The 20,184-nt window shown below is 42.0% G+C and overlaps 1 protein-coding gene across 4 annotated transcripts in view; it reads right to left on the bottom strand.

The window, feature by feature from the left end:
• Window positions 1-20,184, bottom strand: part of LOC111865374 (ligand of Numb protein X 2) — a 597,517-nt gene that overhangs the window by 393,211 nt on the left and 184,122 nt on the right. For all 4 annotated transcript variants that reach the window (XM_023853347.2, XM_023853345.2, XM_023853346.2 and 1 more), the window contains one exon: window positions 16,076-16,447. In XM_023853347.2, the coding sequence (XP_023709115.1) occupies window positions 16,076-16,413 (338 nt within the window). In that variant the 5' untranslated portion in view covers window positions 16,414-16,447. The remainder of the gene's footprint in view (window positions 1-16,075; window positions 16,448-20,184) is intronic.

The raw sequence follows: 20,184 nt of genomic DNA, 5'->3' as shown, positions 1-20,184 counted from the left end.
ACTCGAACCCACGACATTCCGGCTTGTAGCACAGTGCCTCAAGCAAGTACGCTACCACGTACCCCGCATCTTACTGAGTAGCCCTCATTAAGTTACCCTCTCGACGCTACGTACCTTCAGATATGAACAGCGTCTTTATACTACCATAGTTAATAAGTTCGTGGACTGGCCGCAAAGCGTCGTTGCAGTGTACTACAGAGGATAGGTTGAGGCACGATATATGGCCCTATTAATTCATCTCTCGTCACAGCAAGAGGCAGTTGTATGCAAACAGTATAAACACAACTACGGCCTCTAGTGTGAACTGCAGTTACATGGGAGTGGCGGAATTCGAAAATGTGGCAGTTTGAACAACGGGCAAACATCAAATTCTGCCAGAAACTAGGCAAATCCCCTAGCGAAACATTTGGCGTATGAACAATTGGCTGTTGCTACAAGACAACGCCCCTGCACATCGTTCTGTTCTTGTCCAAGAGGAACTGGCAAGGCAACAGGTCACCGTTTTGCCACACCCTCCGTACTCACCTGATCTCGCACCGTGCGATTTCTTTCTCTTTCACCGCTTGAAAGCAAAGCTACGTGGTCGTAGATTTCAGTCGTCCGAGGTGGTGGTCAATTCCACAAGAAATGTGGTATGGAAATTTCCCGCCAATATGTTTCAGCAATGTTTTCGACAGCTATATCAACGTTGGCAGAGTTGCATAGCGGCCAACGGCAACTATTTTGAGGGTCGATGTGGATATGTGTAAGTATATGTGAATACCTTGTAATACGATGCAATAAAACCACAGTCCACGAACTTAGTGACTGTACCACGTAAATAAAATTGACAAATATGTACTCCACAATCTTTGAACACAACGAATGTGACTGCAGGTTCAAAGTCATTGCCCCCAAGCACTCTCGTCCGATCTACACACCGGATGAAGTAACAATGACTTGATTCAGAAGAATACTGATGCTACAGACCGCCACCAGAAATAACTCAGCTTCATGTGCACGAGAACGATTCTACATCTAACACAAGACTTTGTAGTATTGAAAATGCAGTAACTCAGTTCGGATCCGAACTCAATACAAAGATCCTTGAGCCTTGATAGCTGTTGTCGATACCAGCGAACGAAGTTTGGTATTTTTTAATTCCACTGTTACATGCTTTCGGAACAGTTTAAGCCTGATGAAACTCGTGTATATCTAGGGGGAGGGAGAAAATAATTATTAACACTGATTTTAAAGGAGTAATATATACCAACTGTGGAATCATTCATACGTTGATGTAACAGGTGAATAATGGTACGAACAATTAGTCCACCAATTCCTTACTACTGACCGGTGAGGTTCAGCCGAATTTCATTCAGTATAAATCCTGTTCGATTTTGAATCGTAGTACCTGACAACTATATCAGATATAACCTGTTACAAAAATTTAAGGGATTTTCGTAAACATTTTAACCAATGAGCTAAGGCAGATTGCAGACATCACTGAAAAGTAGGCTATGAACGTGAGGGGCAAGCTGCCGGAACAAAACACCTGGACAGGCATACATTTATGAATAATGGACGACACCCCGTGTGAGGTGAAATAGAATGCACTAAAATAACGTGGGTATAATAGAAATTGTAATGGATTTTATCTTGTTAGGTTTATCTTATAAAGAGAACTACATTGTGTGATTTTAACAGTGTAGCAGTTTTAATATAATTTAATAAAATGTTTGTAACATATCAAGACACCCGAAGATGGCCGTTTGGGGCAGAAACATGTTGTGTCAAAGTGTAAAATGTTAAACTAAAATTAAGATTAAGTGGTGAATAAACAAGTGTTGCAATACTGACGGACGATAAATATATGGACGTTAAGTTAAACAATTGCAACAGGATGCTGAAACACAGAATTAAAATTACAAGTCCTTGCTTTTGCACTGGTACAGCCCCGTGTGCTGTTAGGTATCTCGAAAAACAATTGTGTTGCTTATTCTACGGCGTTATGCGCCCTCCCTGCCTGAATGAAAACAAAGCCAAAATTTGCAGGCTTCTAACAACTGCAGTGAAATAAGCAGAATGTGAAGCCTTGGGGTGAGGACTGCATCCTTACAGGGAACGTCAGATTTCGTGACGGAACACAACTTCTGTCCTTACAGTTCAGCGTATTTAGGGGAGCATGCAGTTATATCAAGAGCTATTAGATGCGTCTGTAAACAGCCAACATTATTTATACATTATACATTTATACATGTATACAGGCTGTATCTGGAGAAAGTGGCTATAATGAAGGGGGTTATTAATCAAGCCATTTTGAATAAACGTGTCATAGGGACATGTTTAATATTCGAAACTGGCAAGGAGTTGTAGTTGTGGTTCTTTCAGTTTGTTTCCGAAACGCTGTGTTCTTTTGTGTCCTTAGAATACCAGAAAGTGGGCAATTCTTGGGGTGGAGTGACACTTAATCCACTTGGTAAGACTATCACTAACTGGCCTTTGTACTAGTCCCGGATGATAGATGAGGATGAACGTGGAGCAGTCGGTGAAATGAGAATTGACAGGGGAAACCGAAGTACTCGGACGGACACCTGCCTCAGTGCCTCTTTGTCCACCACAAACCCCACGTGACTTAACGTGGAATCGAACCCGGCGACTAAAATCCTCAGTTATGGTACAGATACAGATGATGGATGAAGTCCAAAAACTCAGTAATCCTGAGTGTTATACAGCATCGTCAGAACCCTTTAGAGTTGGCTGAGATTTAGACATCTCGGTAGCCAGACAATTGGATCACCTCTACCAATCCAGTGCTCAGGACAGGTGAAAATAAGATAATCTGTCACCTGCTGGCAAGGGTGGAGGTGCTCCGTCGTGTTGAACGTACACACGACGTCGTGTCATCAAGGAGACGTCGTCTCAAAACAATGGAATTTCATTTTTCAAAACGTCTTCGCACGTTTCCTCTGTAAGACAGCCTCGAAAATACGAGGTCCGATGAGACGGTTAAAAATGATGTCGGACCATACATTTACTGAGTACAAGTACTGAAAATTACCTTCTTCCTTTTGCGATGATTCACTTCTCATCACGACTGAGTGACGCGCACACCTGTGACCACGAATGAATCGAGCTTAGGCAGTTCCAGGTGCATATTAATTTAACACAAAAGGTGTAGCCGTAGAATGTATTCCATAGTTTCCTAATGTTAAATGTGCTGTACATTGTCACGAAGATTATGGTTCCGTGACTAATATCAACGCGTTTTGAATTGGATGATTTGCTTCTTTTACAATAGCTCTTAATCACGATCAATTATAACAGCTGTGACTGCCTAAGACTTGCTCCATTCTGACTGGACTATGAATGCCTTCTCTTTTAGTCTATCTTTTACTGTTCAGACTAGTTTCCGAGTTACTTTACCGCTACCTTATAAATTACGACTAACTTCTTATGTGAACTACGCGGTAGCGTTGTTGGTTGAGGCACTATGCTACAGGCCGGAAGTTCGCGGGTTCGAGTCCCGTTCAGGTGGATTTTTTCAATTTACCTCATCCATCCAGCCTAACTATGGCCCTGGGGTCGACTCAGTCTCTAACAGAAATGNGGGGGGGGGGGGGGTAAAGAGCGGCCGTCGCGTAAGACTGACAACCTTACCGCCCTCTGTGATCCGATTGTCTAGAGAAATTGTGGGAGCTTCAACCTCTCAGAACCCTATGCGACTCCACGGCCTGTTACAGGAATAACTTCCTTTCTTTTTACTTTTTATGTGAATGGCCGCTTATATAACGTAGCAGTGTCCTCGGAAAATGTTTGTTGAATGCTCGTATCCATGGACAGGCATGTTGAAATCACAGCGGCCAGCTGGCTTCCAAGGACTACATCTTTCATTTTCGTATTCCAGAAAACGCGTCCGTCAACTTCTTTCCAAGAAATTGGTCTGCTTGTCACAATGGGATAAGTATACATTCATAATTTCATGTGTTCCGTACTGTTATGCGATGGAGGCAAAAACGAGTATGTATTCTTCCGTCGCTCAGTCGTGGGCTGCGTTCATTCCAACAACGTTAGCATTGCTAACATTGACATTTAAGTGGTAGCACATGTTCAGGTCTGTCACACATGTCTGTGAACTTCTCCGAACTTTTCTTTTCATTTGGATCTCTCCTGCTCAAGAATAGTTGTCGATATTCTTAAACGGCAGCTTTTAAGTTATCGTTGCAAAAACCATAAAATATACGCATATCTGCGTAATCACTGCCTGAATACTGAAATAATATATTTCGTAATATGTTTCAGCAAGGCGTAGTAGAGAAAAACAGTCTATAGGATGAAACTAAGGTCAGCAAAATGACGTATCTATAAACACTTTAATTCAGTACTGAGCAGATTAAGATTATAATTCGACGATGATTATACAGAGATGCGTGCGCATGTTACTGCAATGCAGATGTCTGCACGCGCATTGCTTTGTAGAGTTTCTCAAGAACAATGCTCAAGCGGTTAGTCGCTGGCTTCCCAACGCGGCGGCCCGGGTTCGATCCCGGGTTTGGTCAAGTGGGATTTGTGGTGGACAAAGTGGCGCTGGGGCAGGTTTTCTCCAAGTACTTCGGTTTCCCTTGCCAATCTTCATTCCACCAATTGCTCCACACTCACCCTCACCCATCATCTGGGGCTGGTACAACAGGCCAGAAGTACAAGGGACTTTAGTCCCACCCCACTAGCAATAAAAAAATAAACCGAAGGTGCATGATTTAAGTCGTCCGTAATCTTCAAATATTAATTTAATGTATATCACTAATGTCCGGGCCCTTTTTAATAACGTTCAATAATCCATCCGTTGCAAATAAAACATATGCCCATACAACACTTCTTGACTTGATTAGTAACCTCCCACAATTTGGCCACCTCTTCCAGGGGTCCCTGTATATTATGCTAAAAATCAATTAATGTTTTCATCGATTAACTGAGAAATGAAGATGCATTTTACAACGAAAAAAAATCAAATATTTTATGGGCCCAGAACACCTCATGTAACATAAAATTCAAAGAACCCCTTCACCGAATAAAAATATAATTTATAAATATCACTGGTACGAATATTTACAGGTTATATTTATTATACTCGGAATGAGGCCTGGTTCTAAAGTTCTCATGAACATGTAAGATTTGAGGCTTTCACGGCGGTGACTATAAAGAACGCAGTCTTCTGGGATTTGGCACCGTGTATATGTGGTGTTAACCGACGTTTCGGAGGAACGTATCGCCTCCATCTTCAGGGTATAAGAAATAATATAAGAAATCTGCAAAGCGAAGAGACCGTGGGAACCGGTAAAAGCAGTCTGTCTCTTCGCTTTGCAGATTTCTTATATTATTTCTTCTACCCTGAAGATGGAGGCGTTGCGTTCCTCCGAAACGTCGGTTAAGACCACATATACACGGTGCCAAATCCCAGAAGACTGCTTTCTTCTCATTAACATATTCGTAATATTTCCACGGACTGGCATTGCGCTTAAGCGAATTGCTCTACAAGGCATGCTGACTCCAAGCTCGTACAGTCCATGTTCCTGTTGCGTTCCGGTAAGGTTACCTGGAAGAGCCTCTCTCCTGTAAAAGCGAATATTGTGTTTCAAACAGAAAGGAAACAAATATCGTTTCTTGACAAACCTTGCATTATGCTTGAAGAGCGACTGCTCTTGCGCGTTCTCCCACTGCATTATGGTTACTACGAAGGTCTTTGAATTAAATTCAGACTACGGCGATCCTAAAGTCCTGTGGTCTTCCGTTAAGAAAGTACAAGCGAAATTTCTGGATTATGAACCCTAGTCGCTACTGCTCTGGATATATTTGGTTCCTAACACTGGTAGCGAGAATTTCTCTTTTCTTTGCGGATTCACATATTATTTGCCGGGCGATATATATACATAGACGAAGGAGGCCCAAAAAACGGAATTTGTTTATAAAAAACCTGTATTTATTTTTACGTGACAAAACTTCAATCCCCTTCAAAGTACTCTCAATTTGATTCAATGCACTTGTCCAAACGTTTTTTGTCATGGCTCAAAATATTTTTTAATTCATTGCTGGTGATGCCTTTTAGTACTTTCGTCGTTTTTTTTTCTTTACGTCTTCAACATCAGCAAAACTTTTCCCTTGAGATCTCTTTTCATCCGAGGAAATAAAAAAAAAAGTCGCACGGGGCAAGATCGGGTGAGTACGGGTGGTGACGCAAGGGTGCCATGCCATTTTTGGTTAAAAATCGCTGCACACTCAGCGCTGTGTTGGCAGGCGCGTTGTGATGATGAAGGAACCATTCACCTGTTTGCCACAAATTGGGACGTTTTCTCCTTAAACTGTTATGCAACCTTTCAAAACTTCAAAATAATAATTCTGGTAGACTGTTTGACCCTGGGATACAAACTCCGAATGCACGACGACCTTTGAATCGAAGAAGCAAATGAGCATTGTTTTCACAATTGACTTCACTTTTCGTGCTTTTTTGGGACGTGGAGAATTGGGACCTTTCCATTGGCTGGACTGATACTTTATTTCAGGATCGTAACCGTAGCATCAAGATTCATCTCCAGTTATGACCTTGGAAAACAAACCAGGATAGGTTTCCTAGTGCTACTTCAGAGCATGGCATGTCGTCAGGCAATTGTCTCCCTGATCAGGGGTCAGCAGGCGAGGCATGAACTTCGATTAAAGTCGTTTCATGTGAAATTCTTCGGTTGAAAATCGCTGACAGGAACTCCATGCGATCCCAGTACGTTCCACAAGTTCGTCAATCGTCCGCCGGCGATCTTCCAGAATGATTTGACGAATTTCTGTCACGTCTTCATCAGTTCGGGCGGTCGAAGGACGTCCACTTCGAGATTGATCATCAGTTGATATTTCACCACGTTTGAAACGGAAGGACCATGCGTAAATTTGTGTTTTACTCATGGGGGCTTCCTTGTATGCTGTTTGTAGCATAACCGTTTCTGTTGCTGTTTTCCCCAAAAGGAAACAAAACTTCACAGCAGCACGTTGTTCGTGTGAATCAGCCATAAAAAATAGACGAATTAAAAAAAAAGTCACTTGCAAACAATTCACCAAACACTAACGCAAACTTCTCTGATGACGACAGCCGGCATACTGAATTAGGAAGGTGATACAGATAACCGCCTAGCGGCGGAAGCCTATACTACAAGCGCCCCACCTTCTAGAACAAATTCCGGTTTCCTTTGGGTTCCCCTTGTATATATATGATCTTCTATCAACAAATCAACCTTCAACAGATTAAAATCCAACCGAATTTAACTTCAAAATTACAGTCAATAATCGAGTAAGATATACACGTATATTCGTAGATGTAATCTGTCTCCTATTTATGAGCAAGAATACATGGCGCCTTTCGCCACTTGATAGTATGGTTGTTACCATGTCCACTGCTTACAAACGGTTACATATTTTCCTGCGACTTCCTCCCAAATTCTCGAATTCACTATCACGCTTGACTTCGTCTCCGTTCCGTCAGTTAGCCAAAAAAAAAAATAGGGGAAGGGGATGTGCGGATGAACGCGAACACAATGTGAATAGATAACATAAATAAATTTCGATACTGACCCCTCTTCCTAACTTAGAAATAGCCAAGTCGGTAAAATTACTTGCTATTAGCTGGACGAATGACTCGAATCCGGGCAAGGGGAAGGAATTCTGTTCTTCGTTACTCTGAGACTGGATCAAACGCACACTCAGTCTCATATCCATCGGGTAGAGCTCGATTACTATGTGATGGCACAAATCCGCGCGGAGGGGAAATGATGCGGAAAGAGAACAGCGGAGCCCGTTATGAGCCACTCGAACGCAGGCACTGGCGGAAACTAACTGCCAGCATAGAAGTAAACTGTCTACCCCTCACACCTGCTGTAAGAGAATATGGAATAGTCTGTTCCTCTCATACGTGAAAATTTTCTTCTTCGCATGTTCCACCACATTGTAACTGAGCGCTAGAAGGGAACTTGCACGTGAAAGGAGCGGCTGGGGCTCGAAGATGAATATTGACCTCCATTTAATATTGAGGTCTAGAATGAGAAAAAAAAATTGTCTATGGCCCTTATACATCTTTAGTAAGACCCGTCCACATTACTCGTGCTCGTGTGTCAGAAGCTCACTGCTGCCCGAAAATCAGGATCTGGAGCTGATATCTGTTGTGAATAAATGCGAAGGCTTTGTATGCAAACAAGTTTGGGCGTCCACTTCGTCAGCTCCAGATCCTAATCTTCCGGCAGCAGGAAGCTTCTGACGCACGAGCACGAGTAATGTGGACGGGCGTTTACACAGACCTTAGGCACAGGAACCTTCTACCTTAAAGTGGCAGGATTTTAATTTAGGTTCCATATAAACATATTGCCACGTGTATTAGTGAACTAGTCGCTTCCTACGACTCGCAGGGCTACGGTGGAGGTATTCGACCCGGCTTCCACACGAGCTACTTGGCTTGTGTCCTCGTTATATAACTCCTTGGCACAGACCACGCAGAAAACACCGTTTCCAATAGTTCCTCTACTGATGCGGGTAACTCGTTGCCGTGACAACCTGTTCGTTTCGCGGTTGCTACGTAGGAACGCTTCTACACGGTAGAGTATAATAGAATAAATTCAGACCACAGGGATTGTCATTATCAACTTCATTGTAACCGCCGGACCTCCGGCCTTCTTAAGAGCTGGTGAAACAGCGGGGACATAAGGTGTATATATACGGCCAGGGTAAGTGAAAAAAAAATTGTTCCTGTGCTTCATTAAGCACCACGCCATGAAGACGTATGAAGGACTGGAAGTATGGCTCCAACTTTCTTGACCTCAACAATAGATGGAGGTGAGTTGTCAGTTTCACGCCACAAACGCTTTATTTCCGTGGAAAGAGACCATGGTATCCATTCAACAGGAGACTGGGTGGAAACCATAATCGGTCTGGACACTGTGGAATAGAGAAAATCTCTTTGCCTCTACCGGGAATTGAACCCAGGCCATCCAGCTTGCAGCTCATCCTGTACCGACTGAGATATCAGAAGGCAATAGCCCAGTGTTCTTCAGTATCCGAAAGTCTTTGTCGTTGACCGCAATATGAAAAAAAGCACACGTGTCGAACATTGTCTTTAAAATTTTATAGATGGACTTCCAAAATCTACCGAAGTTACGTTCGGGCCAAAACGGGAAACAAAGAAGGATATACTTTTTCCCCTTTATAGTACTGGTAACGACAAAGAATGTAAAGGTATTTCATATTTCAATCGTAGGCGTCCTAGATTTCTTGGATATGACAGACTCAGATTAGAAACCTCATTAGCGATAAGGTATTTCCTGTTAGTCAAGAAAGTAAATCCTTCATCAGAAGGTTCCTTGGCTGGTGCTGGAACGCGGAGAGTTCAGAACTGACGGCATCAGCAAAACTCCTACAAGGGCTCTGCTGAGGTGCGGCTTTACTAGATTAAACAACATTCGTGTTTAACTGGGGGCCATTTCAAGAGGACAACGATCCCTAAAGCTGCTTGGATGAACACCAAAGGAGTCTTGCATATATTTTAGCTTAATACTTAGCGACACATTGTCGTTTTTCAGATCGTGGACTTTTTCAGTAAGAAAATTAACTCCGTCTATGACAGATTGTCGATTATGAGGACATCATTAAGACGAACTGTCTACAGTTAACCATAATTCAATTAAGTACTCATTTATATTTACTGAAACTTAACAGCCCAAACGTAAATTGCAAAGTGAGCACGAGTAAATAATAATAATAATAATAATAATAATAATAATAATAATAACAATCATAATAATAATAATAATAATCCGTGCCATTTTTTACAGTTACAAACAAAACAATTCTGACTCGATGACATATGTGCATGACTCCAGCACGATAATCCAGTTCCTAAAATTGCATATAATTTTTAGATCACAAGTATACTAATATAAATTACCTGAAAATGATAACAAAATAAGATTTGTAGGAGCGAAAGTCTGCAATAGGATTGCATGCTGTATAAGATCTAGCTGGAAGTCCTTATCTAACCGCTAAATTGAATGAAAAATTATATATTTTAAGTCTCCTCTCCTTCCCCAAATCTATGCAAGCCTATCTGATTTACTGCCATGGCGAAAGAAAAACGCAATGGCGAAGTACACTTTGACATCGAAACAGGCATAATGCAGTTTATTAATGATTAATTAATGCTGTTTCAATGAGTAACTGTGAACAATAATATGCTACTACATGGGCGACATATTCGGCTAATACACTTTATGTCAGTTATATATTTTCGAGTCAGAGATGAGATGAAGTGAGGATTGTGTGCGCGCTGTGGTCAGTGGTCTGCTACCGTACATAGTGCATATTCCTGTCCGCAGAATTACAAGGTTTCGACCTCATTCTCTAACACATCAGTTCACGACCTTCATATTTCTCATAGAAGCTAGAAAATATACAAGAGCGAATTACGAGGCATGTTGTCACTGATGAGGGCACATACCACTGTAATAACAGTATCGCACAGCAGATAGCACAACAGATGCCGTGTTTCAGGGAAAAATAAAAGTCTCAACACTGGAACTCCACATAAGTACACAGGCACTCAACTCCGCCAGTAACTTCTTATAAAGCGTGATGGTGATTGGAAATGCTCTGCAATACTTTAGCATGAAACACTGAATTTAGGAGCCTTCCCCAGGGGTAAAGCGGCCGGGGCGTGAAGCTGACCACTCACTTCAAGCTAGTGCCGAGGTCAACAGAATGTGGATCTATACATCCACTCCCACATGTGCCTTCATGGCGTAGTGTTTAATTCGCTGAGCACAGGGACAACTTTACCTTTGCCTTGCACTGAATTAAAAAAAAATACTCGTATGTTTACATCTTATCTTCTACTGAACTAACGGATCTCATTTCCGCAGTCATCGGAACTCCATTCTTTCATGTATCATCTCCTAGGACACCTGACAGATAAGAAAAATTCACTGAAATTACGTATGAGTAGATAGGACGAATTTATCTGGCTCAGCATAGGGACCATTAGCAGGCAGGACTTGATACTGAAATGCCAGCTTTAGCAAATGTCTATATTTCTATTTTCCATTGGCTCAAACAAACTTCTAATGAAGACACTGCTTCATTAACCTAGTGTGTTAGTCAGTCAGCCAATTGGTCAGTTAAGTCGGCATATTTAGGAAAGACGGCTCTTCACAGTCATCAGATGCCAGTTCATGTGGTATCTGAGCTGAATAATGTGGCAGTGAAACAATTTTCCTCCAAGTACTTCTGTTTCCCCTGCAAACTAAAATTCCAAAAAATGCTCCATTTCTCCCATTTATCAGCTGGAAAATTAGATCACTTGAGGTCTAAGTATCCAGGAACTGAGTCTCACCACATCCTAAGAATAACAGAAACATTATTTTGACACAGTTTTTAAGGCATCAGAATTGTTTCTTCTGGATGGTAACAACTTCAATAAATTTGATTCATCCGTGAAGTGTCGCAAGAAATAATATCTGAAGGTGTGTAAGAACTGGATAACTGGAAGAAATCAAGTAGGCGAGTCCAATAGGAGATGAGGATTGTTCTGCCAGGTGTATCAGGGGAACACACAGCGGGCTGTTACTGTGAGACGGCACACTGTAGATCGTTCTTTGATGAAGGAGTTCCACTTTGATGGCTGTAAAATAATTTCATTGGCGATGTCACTTTCACAACATCGATCTACATAACTAAGTAAAAAAACATTTGTATTTCCTAGCTTTCGTTTTATACAAATCGACAACCAGAATTGCAGGATTTAACTTACGTCATTACGTTCTCAAAATAACAGCAGAATTTGTAATGTTAGGCTGAATATAAGATTAGGTAGGTAAATTTGTCCCTGTAGTTAATTAATTAAGCACCACGCCATGAAAACGAAAGGGGGGGGGGTGGAAGTATAATTCCATCATTCTATATATAAGGATTATTTCGAGGTGAGCGGTCAGCTTCAAGCCTCACGCATTTTATCCCGAGAAAAGAGTTTCCGGTACTTGGCAGGAGTCTGGGTGGGCCCCAAAACCAGCATAAGATTAGATAGAGGCTGAGTGTGTATGAAAATTAATGAGACAAAATTCTTAAATCAGAAGGCATGGGTCTGGTGTCTTTGAAACCAGAACGCCACTGCATCAAGCCTGGCCGAATTGGTCGGTACAAAGTCGTATTTTGAGACCGTCAGATCAAAATATGAAATTGTGATTTGCGATTTGTGGGCTGTTTCATAAGGTCTTTCCATCTGGTCAAGAGACTTTGGTTCCGGGGCTTTTCAAAATAGAGTTGATTGTCAGATACTCCGGACTGAAAGAGAAACTCCAAGCCCTCGCTAGGTATTGCAGAGGACTGAGTATGGGAAAGTCACTCCGCTCCCTCGTCATATACAGCCATTTCCAGCTACAAGGCCAAACAGAACAAGCAAATGGTTCCTTTTCAGCTTACAAGAAGCTCATATAAAATTGTCAAAGTTTCTGCGAAATCAAGAAAACTCGCGAATTTATGGCTGTGAGACTGAGTAAGAAAGACAGGATTCATGTAGTCAGCCTAAGAGGACATCTACACAGTCTCAATTTCCAAAAATAAATCACAAATCTTGCACATTGAAGAGTACCGGCATGAATTCGAACGAAAGGAAAAACATCATGCTGTTGCTGTCTGTCGGAATAGAGATGTCATCGGGGAGGTAAAGTGCAGGAAGACGTACAAATTACAGCACGCTCAGAGAGCAAAGGAGAGGGCGACCGTGCCCCTGACATCTCTATCACAGCAGGTATTGGATTATGCATCACAGAGGATGTCTCGACGGCTCGACCAATCTGTCCCAACTTTGCGCGTAAAGATCGGGTCCTGAAACGTCACGAGGAGGTTTGAAGGATGTCCATGAAGGGAGAGAAGAGGTAGCATGGAGGTCTCTATCTCGAGGCGTAGAGGCCGGCTTGTAACCCTGAAGACATCCATCCCACCCAAACCAATAAGGAGGGGGTATCTATGTAAATGAAAAGAGAGCGTGGTTGACGTCTGCAGCCCGAGGCTTAGGAGGCTGGCTGGTAGCCTCAGATGTCATCGAACTTGTCACATCACATTGGATTTGTGATCACAAAAAGGACACAATTTTCCCAACGATCTTCCTTAATTTTGCTAGTTTTCATACTGGTCGATATAGCGACTAGCTACAGGCTGGATGACCCGAGGGTTCGGAGTTCGAGTCCCGGTAGGATCAAGAATTTTTCTGCTCTCCACGTCGTTGAGACCGGCTCTGGCGTCCATCCAACCTCCTATTAAATGGGTATCGGGGGCTCTTTCCCCGGGGGGTAAAGCGACCGGGGCGTGAACCTGACCACTCACCTTCAACTAGTGACGAGGCCAAGAAAATGTGGAGATATATACAACTACTCCCCCATACGCCTTCATGACGTAGTTCGTAATTACTTAAGCACAGGGACGACTTTACCTTTTACCTGCCTAATTTGAATACTGCACGGATTTCATTTGCACTTATACTACTCAGGATAATATTAAGTTGGATTTCAGAGAGAATGAATGTAAGAAGCAGAGGTTAATGGAAATGACTAACAATTTTCTACGTCCTACGTCCTGTAAAATGTAAAATGGCAAAGTTGTCCTTGTGCTTAATAAATTAAGCACTATGTATGTGTAAGTATAACTCCACGTTCTTGAGCTCGGCATTAGACGGAAGTGAGTGGCCAGCTTCATGCCACTGCCGCTTTACCGCCCCCCGCGGGAAAGAGCTCCTGTTGCCATTTGGATAGAAGGCTAGCTGGGCTCCAGAGCCGGTCTACACGCTGTGAAGATAAAAATCTTTCCCCTGTCGGGAATCAAACCCCGCCCGTCCAGCCCATAGCCCGTCGCTATACCGACTGAGCTATCCCAAGTATTTTATATGCTGTCCTTTCGTGACACTGGTGCTAAACATCTAAGTTCTGCTGGGTTTCGAAGTAACAGATCAACTACTGATTAGAATTTTTGCATTCGTCAAATATTGGAGAAAAAATGTGAGAACCTTCGCAGGAGAACGAGAGTACAATGAGACAGTACATCAGCTATTTGTAGACTTCAAGAAGGCCTATGATTCAGTTAGAAAGGAAATATTGTACAATATTCTCATAGAGTTTGGGGTGCCCATGAAATTAGTCAGGCTGATTAAAAGTGTTTAAAGGGAACGTATAGTAAAGTCAGTAAAGGTAAACATGACTGATACTTTTCCAACCCACAATGGTTTAAAACAAGGAGATGTTTTATCGCCACTGCTCTTCAACTTTAATTAGAATATGCCATTAGGAAGTTCACTAAAACCAGGTGGGACTGCAACTAAATGGGACGCATCAGCTGCTGGTCTATGCCGATGATGTGAATCTATTGGGAAATAACATAGATACCATAAAGAGAAACACACAAAACTTAATTGACACTAGTAAGGAAGTTGGTCCAGAAGTAAACGCAAAAATGCGGAGCAAAATCATGATATAAAGATAGGTAACGGACGTTCTGAAAATGTGGGACGTTTCATATCTTTGGGAACGACTATAACAGATTAAAATCTGATTCTGGAGGAAATTAAGAGGAGACTGAATTCAAAACAATAATTTTTTCTGTGGTTTTGTGTGGGTGTGAAACTTGGTCTCTGATATTAAGGGAGGAACACAGACTGAGGGTCTTTCAGAGGATAATAATTAGAACAAGGAGAGATGAAGTGACAGGAGGCTGGAGAAAACTGCATAATGAGGAGCTTCATAACTTGTATTGTTCTCCAAGTATAATTAGAATGATAAGGTCGAGGAGGATGAGATGGGCAGGACATGTAGCACGAATTGGGCCGAAGAGGAATACAAAAAACTCCATGGTCTTTAGTCCGCAAACGACCTATACCGACCGAACGACCGCCGATTGTTGGCGAAGTTAGTGCCAACTTTTGAGGATAGAAGGTGTCGCATGGTCAGCTGAACGGATTCCCACAGCCGCTAATATCGGTTTTTCTAGACCGGAGCAGCTACTTTTCCAATTGTTCAGCTCAATTATCCTCAAGAGTACTTCTCAGAAAATCTGGTAGCGCCGGGAATCGAACCCGCGACCTCTGGATCTGTAGCCAGGAATTCTGACCACTGGACCACAGAAGCGGTCGCCGAAGAGGAATGCATATAGGATTCTGATGGAAATCCCAGAGGGAAAGAGATCACTAGATAGATAAAGACTTAGGTGGGTGGATAATATTAAAATGGATCTTATAGATATAGGATGGGGAGATATGGACTGCATTCATATGGCTCAGGATAGTGACCAGTGGAGGGCTCTTGTGGACACGTTAATGAACCTTCGGGTTCTATAAAATGCTGGGAAGTTTTTAAATAGCTGTACAACTGGCGGTTTCTCCAGAAGGGCTCAGTTCCATGAAGTTAGTCCGTGTATTTCTTAATATCATAAATGGGTGATTCCTAACTGACCATTATGGCACAAATATTTCGTATGTCTGTATGTAGTTGTCTGTCATGTCAAAGTCTTGCAAGGTGTTCATGAGTTGAGAAACGAGAAAGAGAGCCTCTAATATCCTATTAAGTTTCCGCATAAGGATATAGAACATTTAAATTGAAACAAATTAACGTAAGTAAGATTTGAGCCTTTCACGGCGGTGACTATGAAGAAAGCAGTCTTCTGGGATTTGGCACCGTGTATATGTGGTGTTAACCGACGTTCCTCCAAATCCCAGAAGACTGCTTTCTTCAAATTAACGTAACTTATACTTTATGTCACTGACCATATCTGTCTTAAATATTCTGTAAGTAACACTTGAGTCAAGCACCTATCCACAGACATGTTGAGGGTATGGATCAATAACGCATGCATTTCTTCATGAGTAAGTTTAAACGCGAGCAGCTGTTCAGCTGAAACCCCAGACATCAACAAATATTTTCAATATATCACTCAATTAATTGAAATAACTCTTATGTTTACATTGAGTTCGAAAAGTTTAGCAATATCACAAAAATGAAACGAAATAAATTTTTCATCATGATTTAACACAGGTACTCACTTTCGAAGTACGATGCTGGACGGGAAACAGAGATTTGCAGAGAGAGGCTTTCTGTCGATTGGGCACAGCTGCTGCACCCGCAGGAAGGTGCTGAGGCATGCCCCGCAGAAAGTGTGTCCGCATGGGATATCCAGAGGTGTCACGAACGGTTGTAAGCAAATGTAGCAAATGAGATCCTCGTCAATTTCCTCAACATAGTCATAGACGTGAGGCTCGTGTGCGGCATGGCTCTGGCCGCAGCTTCGGCACACACTGGTGCCGCCGCTACTGCCCCCGATGCCGCCCCCGGCCCCACTTCCATTCCTGCCATCACTCCCGGAATGTTGGCCTTTCTCCATTGTGGCACCACCTCACACTCCTACCTCATCCCACCTGCAATTAAAATGAAGTGTATGTATAATTCAGGTCATCACCTTTCATCACTTTCTTCTACATTAACGGATTACGCCCTCTCGCCTGTTCCCATGCAGAATTAATTCTGAAATTAAGAATTTTATAGAGAGTTAGTAGTACTCCTTGGACGGTGGATCAGCGCGTTGCAAGGCCGCTACCTACACAGGACAATACAAACACAGAAAAAACGTAGATCTACCTGTCGCAAGGCCAAAACCTACACAGGACAACACACATACAAACACAGAGAGAAAAGTAGACGGACATTCATGGCTTGAGTGAAATTCGAACCCACAATTCCAAGGTTTGACTGGGTGAAGACACTTCATGCTTTCTGCCGCTCGGCCACTGTGATCGGCATCATCTTTCGTAACTCTAATAATGCTAAATGGAACGTAATTAACAAAAATTGATTTCTGTATATGGAGTTAATTTTATTGTATGAAGAGTCATCTGCATTGTGCTCGTGCGATTGTGAACGAAATGTGCAAAGCAACAACATTCTGAAAACGGAATTACAACATCTGATGTTCACATATTGACTTCCATCTTGAGGTGCGGCCATTTTGACGTTTCTGACAAGGCGGAACTTATAAATTCCAATAACGTGAGCATCAAAAGCACCATTTGCATAGTGAGTTTCATGAAACTATTAAGAAATTTGTTTATAATGCAGAGCTAAATATAACTCTAACTCTGGATGTTTGTCGTAAAGAAAATGAAGACACTTTTACGGTTATTTTGTTTTCATGTGAGACAATTCAATATCTGTGGGGAAAAAAATGTGTTTCAGACCTTTCTCTTCGATCCAGTAACATCCTTCGTGTCAGTTATTTCAATGAAACAGAACTTGCTGAAATTAACTCCCAAGGAATAAATGTGAATATCTCCTCATTCTGGCAATTGATGTTTTACAACAGACAACATCAACAACTGCAATTGATGAATATTCGCGATCGAAGCAGTTTCCCTCCATGGAAGTTAAAATGATTAAAGTATAGACTAAGTAAGTAACTAATCCCGTATTACGACTAGAGAGTGAAATTTTACACAAAACAAACTACCATCACTCCATTTAATCCTCGGGCAATTCAGTGGCGCCGGAAATCATTTCCCTGGGATTACTGTGTAAACATAGAAAGTGTTTTCTGTCCGTTTCAATTCTCAAACGCAACAAAGAAAAAATAAACACTACATTCCAAGAACCCGTCAATGTCATGCCTAGTAAGGAGAGATTGTACTCGACGAGAATGTCTGGAAAGGAGCCTATTATAATCCACTTGAATTAGACCTATTCAGATTTTCTCAACACAGATTTGCCAGTCTTCAGGATGTTATTGAGTTATTTTGAAGACAAAATCGTATGAAAATGAGTCTGATTATCATAAAAATTCACAGCTGTTACTGAAGATGTATAAATCACAAGAAAACTTCAAATTTTGGTAAAACAATCAGAGAGGCTTAAGAACTGAACACATGCTGATACACTACCTTTGACCGAAATAACACAATTAAAACTTAGCCAGAAAGTTTTTTTTTTTTGTGGGGGGGGGGTGTTGTAAGACATCTTTGTATTACATGCAATATATATTGGATTTATCGTTACAGTTGCTCGCCCCATAGTACTGAAGCCATATTTATGAAGATGATATGTATTATAATATGAATTATGAATGCCTGTTTGTCCGCGGGGGGCGCCATTTATCTTCTACGAGAGCACTATTACAAAATTTAAAATAATTATAACTCTTGGTAACTTGTGGCAGCAAAGAGTGACTGGCTACAGGCAGATCTTCGGGGTTAAACTAAACAGGTCACACAACGTCAGTCTGCGAGGCCTGCTTCTGTCTATGTGCTTATACAGCAATGCTCGGCCTTTTCTACACTGTCTTGCTTCGGGTTTCATTACGTTTTCGTTTCATATTTCCAGCTTCTCTCCAGGATACAGATGCCTAAGCAGGATTACATCCAATTAACAGCAATGTCCACATCCATAACGAAGGCCGGCTCCAGACAAAGATGACAGAACTGAGGGTGGACACACTCTGTCCGCATAAAAATGAGCGTTCGTTCAGTTTAAACAAACGGTTGGTGCGTGACATAAAGAAGAAACAAAGGGGATTTTGTCTCATCTAGCTATCTGAAAGGAAAGCCAAACGCAATTACTTTGTCAGGCAGAATCAATGCCAGTGTCCAGGAACAACACAACTGCCTACTACTCAGCTCAGGATCGAGTTTTAGGAACGTAACCTTCAGCCCAACAGCAACACCCGGGACGAAATAAAGAATGTTTGGCAAAATTATACTGGAAAGGTGAAGAAGGAAACAGCACTTGCGTCGAGACAATGCCAAGCATCTATGCCCGACTATTAGTATTTACAGTCATTTCTTAATTAATCATCGCTATGCTGCTGGACCACGTTATCTATCTGTATCTTCTAACGATGCTGCAGATGTTATGTGGAGTCAGGCAAACTGATGATTCTGAACTCGAAGGATGTGTAAGATATTTCCGTGGCCTGTTCAAGCAGTCGTGTAGAGGAATTTAATTTCAGTCGACCTTAAGATTACGACATTTTGGGAGGGGAGTGTAATTGTGTTGTTTGGTAAAATAAGTGCGAGGGTTTCAGAGAAACCTATTGCTTCCGCCTTCAGAGTAGTCAGCCTGAATGGTGTTTAAAAATAATTAGTATCAGAATGACCAGAAAGGTAACAGAGATTCATGTTCGGAATTTAACACCCAACTGAAAAATTTCGTGTTAAATGCGGGTTCATCTATACCATTGGTAAATAGGTTTGTGCCGTTAGTAGGCAGAAACATACGAAATAATATGTCGTCACATCCAAGAAGACCGCAAATTTTACTAGCTTTTTCACAAACATCTGATTTGCTTCATGTTTTTAGATATATAAAACGTACTGCTATATTTCACAGAAGAGTTTGAGCCTTCCCACTAAATCTACATCTGTGTGTGTGTGTGTGTGTGAGAGAGAGAGAGAGAGAGGCCACGACAACTTGGAGATATCTCGTGAGTAAGTAATTCAGTCTTCCATTTTTGATCTGTGGAGAATACATTCCCCGGGCGTCCCTTTGCATTCCTGCAGTAATGCACACTGGCTAAACACATCTCATTTTTAATATGTCAGTACGTGCTCCCGCTTTAGTGTGTGCCTTTTTGCCTTTCCCCGTGGTCTTCTCACGAGAATAAAATGTGCAAATGCTTTGAGTTGCTTGCAGGATTTCCTACATGGGTTGTAGTCATATAACTGAGATGCGGACAAGATTTCCTTACGGAGGTCGAAGCGATAAGTGAAATAAGTTGGCTGTCACAGATCCTCAGTGTGTTCCGTTGAAAGAGAAATTAAGCAGGAAAATACATTCTAAGGCAAACACAGCAAAGAAGAAACGTATGGAAGTACAGACGCTCCTTATCGCTGAAACTTCAGAGAGTCAAATTCCGATTAACTGAAACAGTTAGGCAACAGCAACGGTTAAGCCTATGGCATCAGAGAATGGAGTGAGGCAGGATGGTTATTTTGCTGTTTTCCCTTTCCTGCCACGGATGTAGAAGAGAACAACTGAAGATGAAATGAAATTTACTCGATACTGTTATGAGCCGGGATAGCGCAGTCGGTATAGCGACTAGCTACGGGCAGGACGACCGGGCGATCGGATTTCGAGCCCCTATGGGCAACATTTGTCGCTTCTCCAGGTC

The sequence above is a fragment of the Cryptotermes secundus genome, unplaced genomic scaffold (assembly GCF_002891405.2).
Source record: "Cryptotermes secundus unplaced genomic scaffold, Csec_1.0 scaffold164, whole genome shotgun sequence".
Lineage (NCBI taxonomy): Eukaryota > Metazoa > Arthropoda > Insecta > Blattodea > Kalotermitidae > Cryptotermes > Cryptotermes secundus.
Note: the sequence above shows the minus strand (reverse complement) of the source record. Positions and strands in the feature narration are given on the sequence as shown.